The sequence below is a fragment of the Panicum virgatum genome, chromosome 4N (assembly GCF_016808335.1).
Source record: "Panicum virgatum strain AP13 chromosome 4N, P.virgatum_v5, whole genome shotgun sequence".
Classification (NCBI taxonomy): Eukaryota; Viridiplantae; Streptophyta; class Magnoliopsida; order Poales; family Poaceae; genus Panicum; species Panicum virgatum.
Window position 1 is genome coordinate 10,959,982 of NC_053148.1, and position 16,509 is coordinate 10,976,490.

Below are 16,509 nucleotides of genomic sequence, written 5' to 3' on the forward strand. Positions count from 1 at the left end.
CCGAAGCCAAATCACGATCGACCCCAACATGGCGGGTCCCGCGCCCACGTGACTCCTCCCATCCTATTTTTTTCTAGCGGCTTCCTCCCGAGAGACCCCCTTCCATTCAGTCTCCTTCCTCTTCCTCTCTCGTTCCCTTTTTTTCTCTGGATCTGACTCGGTAGCTCGGCGGACCATAGGTGCGGTGTGGCAGCCCGACTGCGGGGGAGGCGCGATGGCCCGGCGGCGGGGAGGTCAGCCGGCTTCCCCATCAGGGGCGAGTGCGCGGCAGTGGACTTCCTCGGAGCGAAGCTCTGCGTGCGGCGGGGTAGCCTGCACCGCGGGCTCTCGCCGGCTGCGGTGGCGTCCTCCCCCGGGCGTTCGCCTCCGGCGACGGCGGTGGCGATCCCCCTAGCCCCGAGGTAGCAGCATTGTTTTTTATTTTTATTTTTTGATGCAAAAATTTTCACAATTTTTCCCCAATTTTTTATTTTTGGATGCAAAAGTTTTTTTTCCCAATTTTGTTCATTTTTTTCTTAAAACTTTCTCTTCTAAATATTTTTTATTAAATTTTTTTTTTCTCTCCAAAATATTTTTATTTGAAAAAGATCTCTAAAAAAATTTTATCGAGCTTTTTCTGTTTTGGATGCAAAATACTTTTACCCTAGTTTTTTTGTTTTGGATGTAAAAGTTTTCTCTTCAAGTTTCTTCTCGTCAAAATTTTTCTGTCTCCAAAATTTCTCTTGAACAATTTTTCCGGAGGTGGAGGTGGAGGTGGGGTCAGTCCATTACTCCATTCCAAAAATGGAAACGTGGCTGGTCAATTCATTCTAGAAATGGAAATGCGACGCTGTCGGGGAAATCGACCGTACATAGTCGATTCTCACGGTCGACCAGCAAGCGAAATTGGTGGCTGCGTTTTCACGCCAAGCGCGAAGCTGATTCTAGAGTCAACCGTGAGTTTCTAAACTCACGGTCGACTCCAAGTGATCCGACTCCTCTTTCCCCGTCTCTTTTTTTTCCCCACTACTCGCTGCTACTTCTCCTCTTCTTTTTTTCTTCTCTTCACTTCTCCTCCCCGCGCGCCCGCCGCCTGGGCTCGGCCGTCCCCGCCGCACGCCGCCTGGGCCCGGCCGCCCCGCCGCGCCCTCCCCAACCTCCGCGCGCCGCCCCTCCTGCCTCCCTCCGGCGGCCGGCTCTGCAGCGGCGCCGGATCCGCGCCGGAGCGGTGCTCCCGGGCGGGGCCGCGGTGGCGGAGCGTGCGAGCGGCACGCGGCGGGGGAAGCGGAGCCGGAGCGGTGCTCCCGGGCGGGGGCCGCGGTGGCGGAGCGTGCGGAGCGGCGCGCGGCGGTTGAAGCGAGGGCAGATCCGCGGTGGCGGCAGCTGGGAGCGGCCGGCGACGCTGGATCTGCGGCGACGGTAGCGGGGGAGCGGCGTGCGGCGACCGGCGACGGCGGATCCGCGCCGCTCCGGCGGCGCGCGGCGGATCCGCCGTCGCCATCACTAGTTTTTTTCTTTTTATATATTTTTTCTGATACAAGTTTTTTACCTGAGTTTTTAAATTTTTTTCTTTTTTTTTAATTTTTTTATGTAAAATTTTTTCTGTTGAAATTTTTTCCATCTTGAATTTTTTCCTCAAATTTTTCTCTCTAAATTTTTTCTCGTCAATTTTTTTTCTCACAATTTTTTTCTTAAAAATATTTCTTGAATTCAGAAAACGATAAAAAACTTACTAAAATAGGAAAAAAACCAACGGTCGGGAAATCGACCGCAAGGAGCTCCTCCGTGCGGTTGACCGTAAACTAGCGACACCCTGCCATGCTTTGCGTTTGCGTGACAGCATCACAGCACGTTCTAAAAAAAATACCGAATCGGTCAGCTCGAAGAGTATTCATGTACACACCCGGGTACACCTCTACGGCACTCGTAAACAAGAAACGGTCACTCTCCAAATCTTCACGTCACAGTCCAGCGATCCGCTGCAAACATGAGCTGCAGAGCAGCACCCGTCGCACGGGCCGTCGTCGTGATCACATCCCGATTTCCTCACCAACGCCAAGCTCTTCACCGCTCCGGCATGGCCGTCGAGCACGGCCAGACAGGTGTAGGTTGAGCCCGCCTCTGCCGCTCCCCTCCTCCACACCCTCACCGTCCTGTCCGCCGAGCCACTGCACACCACGTCCCCGGCGGCGGCCAGGCACAGCACGGCCTTCGTGTGGCCCCTGAGCGTGGCGACGGGGGCCGCCATGCCACCGCCCGCGCGGCACTCCCACACCACGACGGACCGGTTGCACGCGCCGGAGTACAGCACCGTCCCGCCCACACCGAGCGCCAGCGCGTTCACCGCCGCCTTGTGGTGCTCCATGGTGCCGACCAGCGTGAGCTTCCTCTGCCCCGGGCAGCGCCGCCACGCCTTGACCGTCCCGTCGGCCGAGCCGGTGAACACGCGCCCGTCGGCCGCCACGGCCACGGCGTTGATGGCGTCGCCGTGCGCCGCCGCGACGGACTGGGCGCAGCGGAGGCTCGGCAGCCGCCACACCTTGAGGCTCCGGTCCCACGACACGGAGTACATCTCCGCGCCGTCCGGGGACAGCGCGAGCGCGGTGACCGCGTCGACGTGGTGCACCCAGGTGCGCTTCCGGTGCCGCCGGACCTCCACGTAGCTGCCGGGGAGCAGGAACGTGCGCAGGCGGTCGGCGGCGGTCGGCAGGACGGCGCGCAGGGCGAGGCGGCCGCAGCTCCCGTTCCTCCGGCCGGGATGCCACACCCTGATCTTGCCGTCCTGGTGCGAGCTGACGAGGCCGTTGCCGGTGGCGATGACACACTTTGTGGCACTGTTGGTGACTGCAACCGTAGAGCTCGACTGCTCGGCTCGTTGCGCGTCCATGGCCATGTCCAGCGGCCACAGCCTGAGGTGCCCATCTGACGAGGCTATGTAGAGCGAGTCGCCATCGACGGCGAGGCTGGAGACATAGGATGAGTTACCTTTGAGAGTGGCAATGCACTGGTAGAGGCATGGGCTCAGGTTTGGGTTTGGGGAGTGCTGCAAGGAAGGGTGACTCGACTGCGATGAGAATGAAATGGTTTGTTCCGTCTCGGACACATCATGGGCTTGGGTTTTTTGCCTACTAGAACTCATGGAACCCTTGCAAACTTGGAACCTGCATATGGAAGCATAGAAAGAAGGTTGTGATAAACATTAGTAAGACATTGGGTTATCTTTATAGTAAGTGACCTGAAAGATGAGGTCGCAGTGCAGAAAGATCCAGCTGACAGGCACTTGAGTAGGGGAAAAGACAGTCTAGAGTGCTTTAGATTTTGGGGACAAGACTCTTGGTAAAATGTCTGCGTCAACATGGATGCATTCAAAGAGAGAATTATGCGCCTATACCAACTAGCTTTCACTGGATAATTCAGGGCAACCTTCTAACAGGTAAAGGTGATCTCGTGCCCTCATTGTTTCTAGCAGAGAAACTGTTTTAAGATCTGTCAAGAAATGCAGATACACACATGATGCAGATTTGCCTTGCTGTGTTGGGAATACATTAGCTTCCTTTTCTTTCTTGGCTTCTTCCTCCCCCTTTCCAGCATGCATATTCTTCCACCAAAAGTGAGCTTGCTATGATCACTTGGGTGTAATTTGATCTGATCTCCATAAGCAGCTCGTTTCAGAAAGATTCAACAGTTTGATTTTGCTGCAGTGATAATACTTTAAATTGCAGTGGTTCTGCCCTGCAAATCAAAACAATTCCCAAACGTGCATATCTGATAAACAAGATTAGATACTTTAAATTCCTCAAAAACAGATTTCAGATGCTTTAAGGTCTTCAGTCTAGTAAAAACTGTTCTCTCAAGAAGCAAAGATTTTTTAAAAAAAATCCTGTCTGTGAAAAGAATAGAAACACTAGCTCGGGAGGACCCCACTTGAGATGGCCAATCGATATGTCACAACACAGGAAGCAGACAGACACTAAACATGTTGCATTATCCATTACTTATCATCAAGGACCGAAAGACATAATGCAACAGCAACATCGAGAAGATAGGCACTGTTAAAAGCGTACTGTATTATAAGATAAAGAAGCTGTGCATTCTCACTCTCTTAAAATAATGAATTCTGACTTCATAAACAAAACAGAGCTCATGAAAGGAGAAGAGAGGTATGAAATTAAATTTACCCGCCGGCATGATCAGCATTACCAAATATGAAAGGTGCAGGTGTAGATCTACTGATCAGCACAAATAGACAAACTCAGAAGAATAGCGGTTGCTCATTTATAAGATAGCAGAACTACATGATGATTTCAAGATCTTGGGCTTAGCCATAAACAGTGAATAAAAGATTAAAAATGTTGTCAACTTGTTCACACACTTGTGCATGCACATAACTGATGCACAGGATGATAAACTCAGCTCCTATGTTAACTTTTACATCATGAAAGTTAACATAAGATTTGATCCTTAGAGACACAAAGTCTACCAAACTAAGAAAGGTATTATAAGTTCAAATGGCAGAAATGCATATATATACATGACATAACAGTAAACAACAACTGAAGCCAAAGACCAACAATGGAAACCAACAATCAGCCATGTAAGAATAACCTACCTTGACACTTGAGACTTGAGAATTGATCTTTCAGCAGAACTGCCTTCCAAATGTGAGACACTAACTTTGTTGACTTCTGGTTTTTCAAAAAAGACACAGTTGATCCAGCTTGGCTCTTAGCATGTAAATTCTCCCCATGAAAGCAACAGAAATGACGCAGACAACACAGTGCTATAGAAGGGCCTCCTTTCTGCCTACCCCTCCCCTCTTTTTTTTCCCCTCTGACCATGAATCATTATGTAGTCGTAGGACAACCATGCTAGACAACTTGCAGCAGATAAGCCACATGACTGGTGGTACAAATTGGCCAATGGCCATAGCCTATTGGTAGCCGGTTGAAATTCGTAAATTGCTTGTGTTAAATCAAAGACTAAACGATAGTGATCCAGATGAATCCAATATTTTCATCAATTGTGATCCTACTTCAAATCATTCCCTTTGTTTTTCTTCTGCAGTAATCTATCCACATACAGAAAATTATCTGTAAGCCATGATCTTTGCTTACTGGATTGAAATAACACTTTGTTTCACTGCGGTTTGGGCTGACTGCAAGTAAATTATCAAATTGATGTGGCCAATCAAATGATTCTTCTTTCTTGGTGCATGATACAGTGGCAAGTCCTCGTCTCCCAAAATTAAAAGAAAATCCATATCAGGATACTGTACACACCTGCATATGTGTATAGATATTTCTGCATAAGAGAGCTTTCCTGACAGAACCTGATTTTATTTTGACTGCTCAGTACTCGGACACTTTTCCACTATTGCCATCATAGTCTACCATTCTGTTCACAGAACTAAAGTAACTCAGTTCGAGACTAATTTTCACGTTTCATTCCTGTGAAACTTTCTTAAACTTCATCAATTTTAGAAGGTTGAAGGACACTTACTAAACAAAGATGTATCTAGTTATTAAGACGAGTATTATAATTGGCTTAACGTACATGGTTCCATTGTCTGTTAATGGATCTATATCTGAAACTTTGGTCTTCTCTGAAATTGTTATACTTGAATCCTTTCTTGTATGATTCAGCAATGATGATGAGATATATCTTTGTACCTCAAATACGGTGGGACATAGGAGCCATAAAATCCTGTAGACGTCTAAGCAAAACAATGGAACCATAAGCATCATGCTCCCATAATCCCATGCTCATGCAGTTTGTTTACCAGACAAATGAAAAAGAAGCATATAATACATTATTCAAACTAGTAGTGCAACGAACAAAGTTATGGATGTCAAATCAACGATGGAGAGAATTCATGTACGTATTTAACAAGCATGGCATCCAGTGGCGGACCTGCGTCCTGTGCTGCCCGAGCTGCAGCCTTGTTCTTGGTCAAAATCTCCATAGTAGCTTAACTTAAAAAAAGCAGATATATTAGACTCAAAGATGAGTTGCAACATGTTTTAACTACCTTATCCTGATGGCGTCATATATCAATGATAGAGAGAATATCATGTAATTCAAAACATGGATCATGCATTCCAGGCAGTTCTGCAGGCAATCCTCAACATGCATTCGTAGCTGAACTATGAAGCGGTCCTACACGAAAAACAGAAATCACCCAACAAGAAAGGATAACTTTGCCAAACATTGGCAGCAAATATAACTTAAAATACTTTTGCAATCTCTCATCCAGCTTCAGAAGCCAGACAAATTGACATGATGAACCCCTCTGAATCTGAATATCAATAGATTTTTTTTTTGGAAGGCACAACCCACAAGGCCAGAATTCAGACAAGAATGCAAATGCAGTTCGCATCACCCTAAATGCTAGGCATAACAATGTCCTGTACACAAATGTTTAACAGCCCAATGTCCCCTTCATCCACAGGGATATGTTCCACCTTGTCAGAGTTTTCCTTAAGCCTATGTTAAGGTCAGCAATGTCACCTGACACATTGTGTATATTGCATGTGCCGAGAATACCAACAGGTGCCATCATGGTCATGATCCCAACACTCATACCAGATCACCAGTATTCACAGGCAGCTGCTGCCTGCGCACCAGATTTGAGCAAATGTTTGTGCCAAGTTTGGGCAGTGGCAGTTACGTCTCTGAGGGGTTTCAGCAAATTGCAATATCAGATTCTTAGACTAAGGATCTCCATTTCTTGTGAAGAAAAGCCATGTGTTGGAATTTGAGCTTTCTAAGTGAGATGTGCAATAGTGGAAGAAGAGGCTGAAAAAGGAGTGGAAAGGATCCGGCCAATTCCAATGCTTATTATACCAGCCAACTTGCTTCAAAATTCTCAGTGCATCTCATATGGCTTAATAAAAGGAATGCATTGGTATGTTCATTAGATTGATGCAACTCAGAACATATATCATTATGCTGCAGAACTTAACAAAATAAAAAAAAACGCACTAAACAAACAAAAGGATAAGTGCCAACGATTTAGACTAGTAGGTTGAGAAAGCACATTGCTCTCAAAGTGGAACATGGGTTAACTTTATTTCTCAAAGATCTATCTGAACCCAACAAATTACAATATTGTACAGATGTTAACTCTATTGTATGAAGATCAAACTAAGCAAGATATCCTTCCACATAGACAGTGAACAACCATTAACCAAGCATCAAAAAGTGAAGACTCTATTGAAATGAGGTACAGAAACACACAAACATTATGGCACATCGTTCTGCAGCTCTGTCGATGTCCTCCTCCACTGCAACAATCTACAGCAAAAGCACCCCAATTCCAGCACCATCACTTGGAACCAGGAGCATGCAGCGGGATCTCGTCATGGGACTCCACCCCATTCGCCACTGGTGCCGCTGTGGTGGTAATCCCTTCATCTTCCTTCTCCTCATCCGAATCTAGTGTGAACTGCGACATGATCGGCATACCCTCCATCTGCACCTCCTTGCCCAGAATCCTGTACCCACTCGGCGGCCGGTTCGCCCTGGATAGGACGGCCGCGTAAGTGGCCGCGCCAGCGATCACGAGGAGCGCAAGGTGTCCGTTGAACTGCAGCGTGGCAACGGACCGCGCGCGGTGGTAGTCCTCGTGGGTGCGGCACTTGATGGTGTAGTCAGCGCGGCTGGCCGCGTGGAGCGCGCAGCCCTGCGCGATGGCGCTGGTGAAGAAGGAGAACCCCATCTGCAGCATCCACGTGCCCTGCAGCGCCAGCCCCGCCGCGCAGGCGAGCCGCGGCGCGGCCTCCCCGGGGCGGTGCGCGGCGAGCAGCGTGGCGGCGAGGCAGAGCGCGATGGGGACGAGGAGCAGGTCGAAGTACCGGTTCTCGATCCCGCCGGCGGTGGACGGGCGGCGGTGCGCGAAGAGCAGCAGCTCCTGCGCGAAGGCAGCGGCGAGGAGGAGGTCGAGGAGCGGGAGGGGCAGCGGGGCGGCGAGCGGCGCGAATGGCGCGAGGGAGTAGAGGAGGAACAGCGCGGAGGCGGCGAGCGTGGGGAGGGAGAGGTGGTGCTCGGAGACGAGCGCCGAGAGGAGGCAGAGCGCGGAGAGCGCAGCGGCGACGAGGTGCCGGAGGTGCAGCGGCGTGGCGAGGCGGCGCGGGAGGAGCCGGAGCGGCGGCGGGGCGCGGAGGGGCAGGGACTCGAGCGCGGCCAGGGCCAGGAAGCCCAGCCCGGCGCCCGAGTAGGCGATGAGGCCCGGCATCGGGCGGGCGGGGGTGGGTGTGGGCTCGCCGCGCGCCGCGCCGGTGGTCGTGGTCGTTGCCGGCGCGGGCGGGGTGTGCAGTGTGCTGCAGCGCCTGCGGGGCGGCGGATCTGAGGGCGGGGAGGCGAAGGGGCGCTGGCCCGGTTGGCGGCGAGTACCTGTCTTTTGGATCAGTTGGGTTGGGTGGTTGGTCGGCGTCGCGGTTTGCGACCGGAGGCCCGGCCGGCTCGGTCGACGACTTGCGTGGGTCGCTTCCAAGTGGGCCCGGCTGTCAGCTGGGTCGTGCTACCGAGCGACGGGATACGTCTCTCAGGAATACGTTTTCCCAGCAAAAACACGTAAACCACGGCTCGAACCCCATCCAAAGCCCCGCACCGCACCTGAGGCGCTCTAGTCGCCGCCGCCGCGCCGCCGCCGCCGCGCAAGCGCGCGAGAGATGTCGCTCTGCTGCTGCAGCACCGCCGCCGGGCGAGGCTTCTTCCTCCCTAGTATCCTCCTGAGCCGGCGCCGACACCCCCTCCTCAACCTCCGCACCACCGCAACCGTCGCCCCCGCCCCTGCCGCCGCCGCCGCCACCAGCATCTCCTCCCTCTCGGCACGGCAGCAGCGCCAGGTCACCGTCTACGTGGAAGCTCTCCTCGACTGGAACCAGGTCGGTCCCGAGCCCCCCGAGCTCCGCTGCTACTGGCCGAATCCCTAGGCACGAAACGAGGCGCGGCCCCGTGCCTTGTGCCGTCTCTCACGCTCTCGAATCTGTCCAGAGGATGAACCTCACCGCCGTCACTGACGAGGCCGAGGTCATGACGCGCCACGTGGAGGACTCCCTCGCCGTGCTGCCCCCGCTGGAGCGTGCGTACCGCGCCCGCTCCACCTCCGGCGGCCGCGACACCGACGGCGTCAGCCTTGTCGACGTCGGTTCCGGGGCCGGGCTGCCGGGCCTTATCCTCGCCGTTGCAAGGCCAAGTAAGCGCCTCGCTCTCTTAGCGGATAATAAGTGGTGGCGCTGAGAAAACCGTGTGCCCTGTGTTTCTCTGGCTGCTGCAATGTGGACCTGTTCTGTTGGTTTCAGGCTGGCGATTTACACTACTGGAGTCGATGAAGAAGCGGTGCACGTTTCTGGAGCACGCCATTGAGGCCATGGGGTTGTCAAATGTGGATGTGGTGTGTGACCGGGCGGAGGTAGGTTGGCTTTAAGCTCCAGGGATTGCTGTATAGGCAGAATTGTTATCGTTTCAAGGAAATAGTTGCCTTTTGTTTCTCTACTCTAGTTAGTTTTCTAACTCTGTGACGCTGATTTACCAAGGTCACCTTGAGAGGAGACGCATTTCTGCATATTTCTGAGTGAAGAGAGAGAATCTTTTAACAGATTTGATTTCTGATAAATACTGAAACTAGCCATTGTAAGCTTGAGTTGCTTTCTAGGATCTACATTACCAAGTGTATAGAAATTTCTATCCATGCTATTTATGACCATTTTACTTGCATGGCTTTATAGGACAGAATGTTGGCCAAAGTCTTGATTACAGAGAAGCATATGATATAGCAGCTGCAAGAGCCGTCGCAGAACTGAAAGTTCTGGGTATGTGATATTTGAATTCCTGTTACAAGACCTGTTATGGAAAATTTATCTAGATTTCCCTTTTGCAGCGGAATACTGCCTTCCATTGGTTCGTGTTGGTGGTTTGTTCATAGCTGCAAAAGGGCATGATCCCCATGTAAGTCTTGGATTTGCCTAGTTTACTTGCTGTCTGATACCAGTGTATGTTCCATGGAACATAAGAACATAGTTTCTATGAGTATGTATAGCTGACTTGCTCCAGTTGCATGCTTTTGTTTAATCTAATTTCACATTTTTCTTGACAGGAAGAAATAAAAAATGCTAAAAGTGCTGTACAGAAATTGGGTGCTTCCATGCTCGAATTGTGTAATGGTACAATATTCCTCTCCTGCTTTGATGCTTATAGAAGGCATTGCACTAATTATTTTGTACTCTGCATATAAAAATTTATCTGTCTTAACCTGAACTGAAGAAGTGAGAGCTTGTTCCTTGTCTTACTAAATGGTGGCCCTCCCTTAGTAAACTTTCTATGAATTTCTGTTTTGCATATTTTTAATACTTATTGCGATTTCAGCAAACAATTGTTGACCCGATTCCTTTCTAATTATCATGAATATAATTATTTTGCTGCTATATTTTGTGCATCGAGCCTTTCAGGTTGTAATAAGCATAGAATTCCTGGTAACATGGCCTCTGTTTCTTTTCAGTTGAATCAATGGGACCTCATGGTCAGCGGACAGCTGTTATATACTTTAAAGAACGAGCTACGCCAAAAAAATACCCGCGCCTTCCTGGTAGGAGTATTTCCCATGTGCCCATCAAGAAAAGCATCTTGTGTTGGAAATTTTCTAATCGCTGAAGTTGAAACGTTCCATTGGTTGCATCCAGGTACTCCTTCCAAAATGCCATTATGAGAAGCGTGTTATTGTTGGTGCAGATTGTAGACCAAGCAATTGCTAAAATCTGAAAAACAAAGCTGATCTATTTCAGAGGTCATCAACTTGAAGATATCTTTGTTAGAAGCATGGCAGTGTAATTGTGGTACCTTGGCATCATATTCTCCCTCTGCCGTTTAGGACGACTAATTAGCGTGTCCTAATAGTCATATATTTTAAACGGAGGGGGTAGAGTAGCTTCTAACACGATTCAGCAACTGAGATCAATCGTACAAGACTGAAAAGTTTATTGGTTTTCATAAAAATGTCAGAACTGGAAATTTTCAAGTAGCGCAATATATTGAGGTGCCAATTGCAGCAAACTCAATTCCTTTCACGACATGTTTCTCGTCGACAGTTTGTAATTCTGCTCTAAGAAACAGAATTGGGTAATTCTTGAATAAGTAGCTAACAAATGAGACATTTAGGATACGTGTTGTGGTATACTAAGGGCCTGTTTAGATTCCAAAACGCAAAATGCAAAACTTTTGTAAATCACTTGCATGGTGTACTAAATGTAGTCGAAAAATAAATCGCATTACACAAATGAATTGTAAATCGCGAGACGAATCTAATGAGCCTAATAGGACGTGATTAGACACAAAGTGCTACAGTAATGTTACAGTAAACATGCTCTGATGATGGATTAATTAGGCTCATTAGATTCGTCTCGTAGTTTATTGACGAGATCTATAATTAGTTTTGTGATTAGTCTACATTTAATATTTTAAATGTTGAAGATTCCCTTCTAAAAATGCAAAAATGCAAAATGCAAAATGATCTAAACAAGCCCTAATGGTATTGTTGGGCATAGCCACGGCATCGTAGTCATCAACTGCTACAGCTCCTACTTGATCTATGCCATCATTTATACGTCCCCCTGTCCATATTTCAATGACCCTTTCTGGTTTGTTTCTAGTTTGACAAGGGCCCACTCGAAAGAATTTATCTCTGTCACCTGCTGATAACATTATCAAACGCTAATTGCGGCAGCTCGTGCGCATTGGCACGTCAGCACATGGGTACTATTATTGCTCTCTCCCAAACATCCCTCTTTGCCTGCCTGCCTGCCTGTAGCCCTGTACCGAGTACCAACTTGCCAAAGCCGACGCTATACTATTCTAACCGAAGAGGAGCAAGAAGTGTGAAGCTTCTTCACATCGACCTTCTCAGGAACAAGTCACCAACACACAACAAACACGGGACTTGTTCCCCAGCTTGACCAAACCAAACTCTGATCAAAGCTACTAGGACGGGCTCTCTTGTCCTAGCCGTCCCTTGCCGGCTGACCCAGTAGTCGTCGTTGGTCCTGCTACCCTTCAAATTAAACGTCGGCGAGCTGTGCCGCCTCATCCATTCTCACTCGTGCTTCCAATTCCTTTCTCCCCGGAAGACGACGACGACGACGACAATGGCCAGCGCCACCTCCCCTCTCGTCCTGCTCGCCGCCATGGTGGTGGCCGCGCTCGTCGTGGCACCAGTCTCGTCGGCGGCGGACCTGCCATCCGGCTTCGCGGCCATCACGTCCAAGCTCCCCAACCCGTGGTCGGCCTTCAAGAACCTCACCGGCTGCCACTTCGGCGAGGAGCAGCAGGGCCTCGCCAAGCTCAAGGGCTACCTCTCCCACTTCGGCTACCTCCCCGAGTCGCCGGGGTTCAACGACATGTTCGACGCCGACCTGGAGGAGGCTGTCAGGGTGTACCAGCGCAACTTCGGCCTCAACATCACCGGCGCGATGGACGCGCCGACGGTGGCCCAGATGATGGCGCCGCGGTGCGGCGTCGCGGACGTCATCAACGGCACCTCCACCATGGGCGCCTCGTCGTCGCACGCCCACGGCCGGAACCTCTACACCTACTTCCCAGGAGCCCCGAGGTGGCCGCGCTCCAGGAGGAGCCTCCGGTACGCCATCGCGCAGACCGCCGCGACGCCCATCGACCGGGCGACGCTGAGCGGGGTGTTCGCGCGCGCCTTCGCGCGGTGGTCGGCGGCCACGACGCTCAACTTCACGGAGACCGCGTCGGCGGAGGACGCCGACATCACCATTGGGTTCTACGCGGGGGACCACGGCGACGGCGAGGCGTTCGACGGGCCGCTGGGCACGCTGGCGCACGCCTTCTCCCCGACGGACGGGCGGTTCCACCTGGACGCCGCCGAGTCGTGGGTGGCCACCGGCGACGTGTCGCGGGCGTCGTCGGCCGTGGCCGTGGACCTCGAGTCCGTGGCCGTGCACGAGATCGGGCACCTCCTCGGGCTGGGCCACTCGTCGGAGCCCGGCGCCATCATGTTCCCGACCATCACGTCGCGCACCAGGAAGGTGGACCTCGCCTCGGACGACGTCGTGGGCATCCAGAGCCTGTACGGGGGCAACCCCAACTTCAAGGGCGTCGCGCCGCCGGCCACGAGCAGCCGGGAGATGGACAGCGCCGCCGGCGTGCGCTCCCGGCCGTGGAGCGCGCTGGTGGCCGTCGTAGCCGTGGCCGCCGGGCTCGCGGTAGCGTTGTAGTGAGCGGGCAGATTTTCGGTCGGCGTTGACCGTTCTACTCTGCTCTTTTTACTTTTTACCTTCGTCTGATTTGGATGGTAGAGTAGAAATTTGTTTGTCATGGGGGTTAATTCTTGTGTAGATCAGTAGATATACTTTTGTAATTTACTACTTGTTACATGGTACATAGACACATGGATTATAGAATCCAATCCAATCGGGATAAAAAAAATCATGTGATCTGGCACTTCTTTTTGTTGATGCTTGAGTTTGGAGGGTTGGTGAGATCGAGATGAGCGTAGAATGGGTCCGGCCGTGTGGGACAACGCGTCGTCCATTTGCAGCCCGTGTTTCTTGTGCGATTCGATCTCTGGGGAGTGTCAAGCGAGACGAAATATTTGGAGGATATGAGCTCCATCTCGCTGCAGTTTTTTTTACACGGTTAGCCTCACTTGCTCACTTATTCGTTGTTGGATCGTCACGGTTTTTAACCACCTTGAGCACTGCCCACCATGTGACCAGAAGAGAATGTGCAACACTTACTTCACGCGTGTTCACGAACAAGTGTCTCGTTCTCATTCTCCATTGCAATCATTCGTCGTGGCGTTCACGAGAAGTGCCCATCGTTCCAACACTTACTCTTTCAGCTTATTCTCTCTCACATAATACTACTGAATCAGTCGAAATCAACTGAAATCAGCTGGATTCACCTTGTGGTGGTGTCAAGCTTTGCAGCAACACCTAATTACCTAAACAGTAGTGATAGCCACCAGGGCACTGTTGGTTGTGTTGGTGGCATAGTGGACAAGGAAGCATAGAAATGGTTTGTGTATTTGAGGGTGACTCGTCTGATTTCAGAATTGTTGTGCAAGAGATTAGAAATGAGGCTAAATTGTGGTGTATGGCAGGGCAGACAGCCAGACCTTAATAGCATATAGCAAGCCATTATGTAAAATGTAATTAGCATCACCGAATGGGTAAGGTCGTGTACTTATTTTTTCTTCTTGTTATATATATATTCGGGTGATGCTAATTACATTACATTACAACTCTACTACGTGTTTTCGAGAAAAAAAAATAAACGGCCTCCTAACTACGTATTTAACAATTACCCTTTGAACTGTAGTTTTGGGTTTTGTTCATCCAGATCAGATTCTCTAGATTGTTGCGGGGGGGGGATTTTTTCATTTTTGTATTTAAAAAAAATTAAAATTTCAAAAATATATGGCGGTTTCGAAAAATTTCAAAACTATACCCCTGTCGCCCCTTGCCTGGGCGACAGGGGGCCTGTCGTCCTCTTGCTGGGCGACAGGACCTAAATGTAAAAAAAAATTACATAAAGGTCCTGGCGCCCGGGATGCATTAAACAACAAACTTGTAAAATAGATATAAAATCGTAGAAAAATTGAAAAAATACAAACTCAACTGTTCTGGATTCTATGAAACAAGATCTACAACTTTTGTTATATAAAGTTTTTCATTTGATCAATGTATCTTGCTCTATTTTAAATACTAGTTTAATGCACTTTTATTTAAATCTCAAGATCTATCCTTTGGATGCATGTCATCTTTGGCCAGAGTGTTGCATATGGTAAGCATAGGCTTGTACAAAATTAGTAGGCCCAGAAAATATTTCTAGAATAAGTTTTTAAATTAAATCTTGCAATATGTCTAGTTTAAATGAGTTATTTATCCATGCTGCTATACTGAGTTTTAGAAGTCATAATTTTTACAGTACCATTATTTTATTTCCTAAGAGCTAAAAAAAAGTTTGGTAAATTTTAGATAAGCACAACTAGACCAAATGAATTATTTCAAATTTTTCTAGGTACAAGAACTATTTTTCTTGATTTAGTGCATTTACCTTAGTCATAATTCATTTGGTCTAGTTGTGCTTATCTAAAATTTACCAAATTTTTTTATAGCTCTTAGGAAATAAAATAATGGTACTGTAAAAGTTATGGCTTCTAAAACTCAGTATAGCAGCATGGATAAATAACTCATTTAAACTAGACATATTGCAAGATTTAATTTAAAAACTTATTTTAGAAATGTTTTCTGGATCTACCAATTTTGTGCAAGCCTATGCTCACCATATGCAACACTCTAGCCAAAGGTGACCTGCATCTAAAGGATGGATCTTGAGATTTAAATAAAATTGCATTAAATTAGTATTTAAAATAGAGCAAGATAAATTGATCAAATGAAAAACTTTATATAACAAAAGTTGTAGATCTTGTTTCATAGAATCCAGAACAGTTGAGTTTGTATTTTTCCGATTTTTCTACGATTTTATATCGATTTTACAAGTTCACTGTTTAATGCGTCCCGGGTACCAGGACCTAAATGTAATTTTTTTTACATTTAGGTCCTGTCGCCCAGCCAGGGGGCGACAGGCCCCTGTCGTCCAGGCAGGGGGCGACAGGGGTATAGTTTTGAAATTTTTCGAAACCGCCATATATTTTTGAAATTTTAATTTTTTTTAAAATATAAAAATGAAAAAAAATCGGGGGGGGGGGATACTTGATGGCCTATTAGCCTGGCCCAACCCAGCCCAATTCGTTCTCACGCAGGCCTAGCAATGGGCTGGGCCACCATATCATCTTTAGAGGTGTTTTTCGAGTGGTAGAAACTGTATGGGACTGTCGCACAGCCCGTGAAAGTTCAGCCCAACAGTAGCAATGCAAATCTACTAGACAGCGCTTGGCGTGGGGTGTCGCTAGTTTATGGTCAACTGCATCCTCCGTGCGGTCGATTTCCCGACTGTTGGTTTTTTTCCTATTTTAGTAAGTTTTTTGTCGTTTTCTGATTTCAAGAAAAAAAAATTGAGAAAAAAAATTGACGAGAAAAATTTTAGAGAGAAAAATTTGAGGAAAAAATTTAAGATGGAAAAAATTTCAACAGAAAAAATTTTAAAAAAGAAAAAAATTAAAAAACTCAGGTAAAAAACTTGTATCAGAAAAAATTAAAAAAAAGAAAAAAACTAGTGATGGCGACGGCGGATCCGCCGCGCGCCGCCGGATCCGCCGTCGCCAGTCGCCGCACGCCGCTCCCCCGCTACCGCCGCAGATTCAGCGTCGCCGGCCGCTCCCTAGCTGCCGCCGCCGCAGATCTGCTGTTGCTTCAACCGCCGCGCGCCGCTCCGCACGCTCCGCCACCGCGGCCCCGCCCGGGAGCACCGCTCCGGCACGGATCCGGCGCCGCTGCAGAGCCGGCCGCCGTGCCGCCGGAGGGAGGCAGGAGGGGCGGCGCGCGGAGGTTGGGGAGGGCGCGGCGGGGGCGGCCGGGCCCAGGCGGCGTGCGGCGGGGACAGCCGAGC

At 49.1% G+C, this 16,509-nt stretch overlaps 4 protein-coding genes across 6 annotated transcripts; 2 read left to right on the top strand and 2 right to left on the bottom strand.

Moving 5' to 3' along the window:
- Window positions 1-1,807: 1,807 nt before the first annotated feature.
- On the bottom strand, window positions 1,808-6,858 carry LOC120669840 (protein JINGUBANG-like). Of its 3 annotated transcripts, none has more exons than XM_039949701.1 (3): window positions 5,533-6,858; window positions 3,215-5,258; window positions 1,808-3,140 (listed from the first exon to the last, which is right to left on the bottom strand). In XM_039949701.1, the coding sequence occupies exons 2-3, from the start codon at window positions 3,334-3,336 to the stop codon at window positions 1,895-1,897; spliced, it is 1,368 nt and encodes a 455-aa protein (XP_039805635.1). In that variant the 5' UTR covers window positions 3,337-5,258; window positions 5,533-6,858; the 3' UTR covers window positions 1,808-1,894. The 3 variants fall into 3 exon arrangements, with proteins under 3 accessions (XP_039805635.1, XP_039805636.1, XP_039805634.1); XM_039949702.1 differs by having other exon boundaries at window positions 3,215-3,711; window positions 4,589-6,858; XM_039949700.1 differs by having other exon boundaries at window positions 3,215-6,858.
- A 158-nt stretch (window positions 6,859-7,016) lies between these two features.
- LOC120669841 lies at window positions 7,017-8,395 on the bottom strand. The gene has a single exon (XM_039949703.1). The coding sequence runs from the start codon at window positions 8,210-8,212 to the stop codon at window positions 7,304-7,306; it is 909 nt and encodes a 302-aa protein (XP_039805637.1). The 5' UTR covers window positions 8,213-8,395; the 3' UTR covers window positions 7,017-7,303.
- A 145-nt stretch (window positions 8,396-8,540) lies between these two features.
- On the top strand, window positions 8,541-11,042 carry LOC120669842 (ribosomal RNA small subunit methyltransferase G-like). Its single transcript, XM_039949704.1, has 8 exons — window positions 8,541-8,864; window positions 8,974-9,175; window positions 9,282-9,391; window positions 9,713-9,791; window positions 9,860-9,927; window positions 10,076-10,142; window positions 10,478-10,564; window positions 10,659-11,042. Exons 1-8 carry the CDS (start codon window positions 8,649-8,651, stop codon window positions 10,682-10,684), a joined length of 855 nt encoding a protein of 284 aa, XP_039805638.1. The 5' UTR covers window positions 8,541-8,648; the 3' UTR covers window positions 10,685-11,042.
- A 319-nt stretch (window positions 11,043-11,361) lies between these two features.
- LOC120668529 (metalloendoproteinase 2-MMP-like) lies at window positions 11,362-13,525 on the top strand. The gene has a single exon (XM_039948268.1). It carries the CDS (start codon window positions 12,117-12,119, stop codon window positions 13,209-13,211), a length of 1,095 nt encoding a protein of 364 aa, XP_039804202.1. The 5' UTR covers window positions 11,362-12,116; the 3' UTR covers window positions 13,212-13,525.
- The last annotated feature ends 2,984 nt before the right edge of the window (window positions 13,526-16,509 follow it).

What these genes read in the sequence shown, in the direction of transcription:
- LOC120668529 (XM_039948268.1), top strand. Translation starts at nt 12,117, where the DNA reads ATGGCCAGCGCCACCTCCCCTCTCGTCCTGCTCGCCGCCATGGTGGTG.
- LOC120669840 (XM_039949701.1), bottom strand. Translation starts at nt 3,336, where the DNA reads ATGTTGACGCAGACATTTTACCAAGAGTCTTGTCCCCAAAATCTAAAG. An exon ending in ACTGCGACCTCATCTTTCAG is followed by an intron (nt 3,141 to 3,214) that starts GTCACTTACTAT and finishes TTCCATATGCAG; the next exon opens with GTTCCAAGTTTGCAAGGGTT.
- LOC120669841 (XM_039949703.1), bottom strand. Translation starts at nt 8,212, where the DNA reads ATGCCGGGCCTCATCGCCTACTCGGGCGCCGGGCTGGGCTTCCTGGCC.
- LOC120669842 (XM_039949704.1), top strand. Translation starts at nt 8,649, where the DNA reads ATGTCGCTCTGCTGCTGCAGCACCGCCGCCGGGCGAGGCTTCTTCCTC. An exon ending in TGGTGTGTGACCGGGCGGAG is followed by an intron (nt 9,392 to 9,712) that starts GTAGGTTGGCTT and finishes TTTATAGGACAG; the next exon opens with AATGTTGGCCAAAGTCTTGA. An exon ending in CATGCTCGAATTGTGTAATG is followed by an intron (nt 10,143 to 10,477) that starts GTACAATATTCC and finishes GTTTCTTTTCAG; the next exon opens with TTGAATCAATGGGACCTCAT.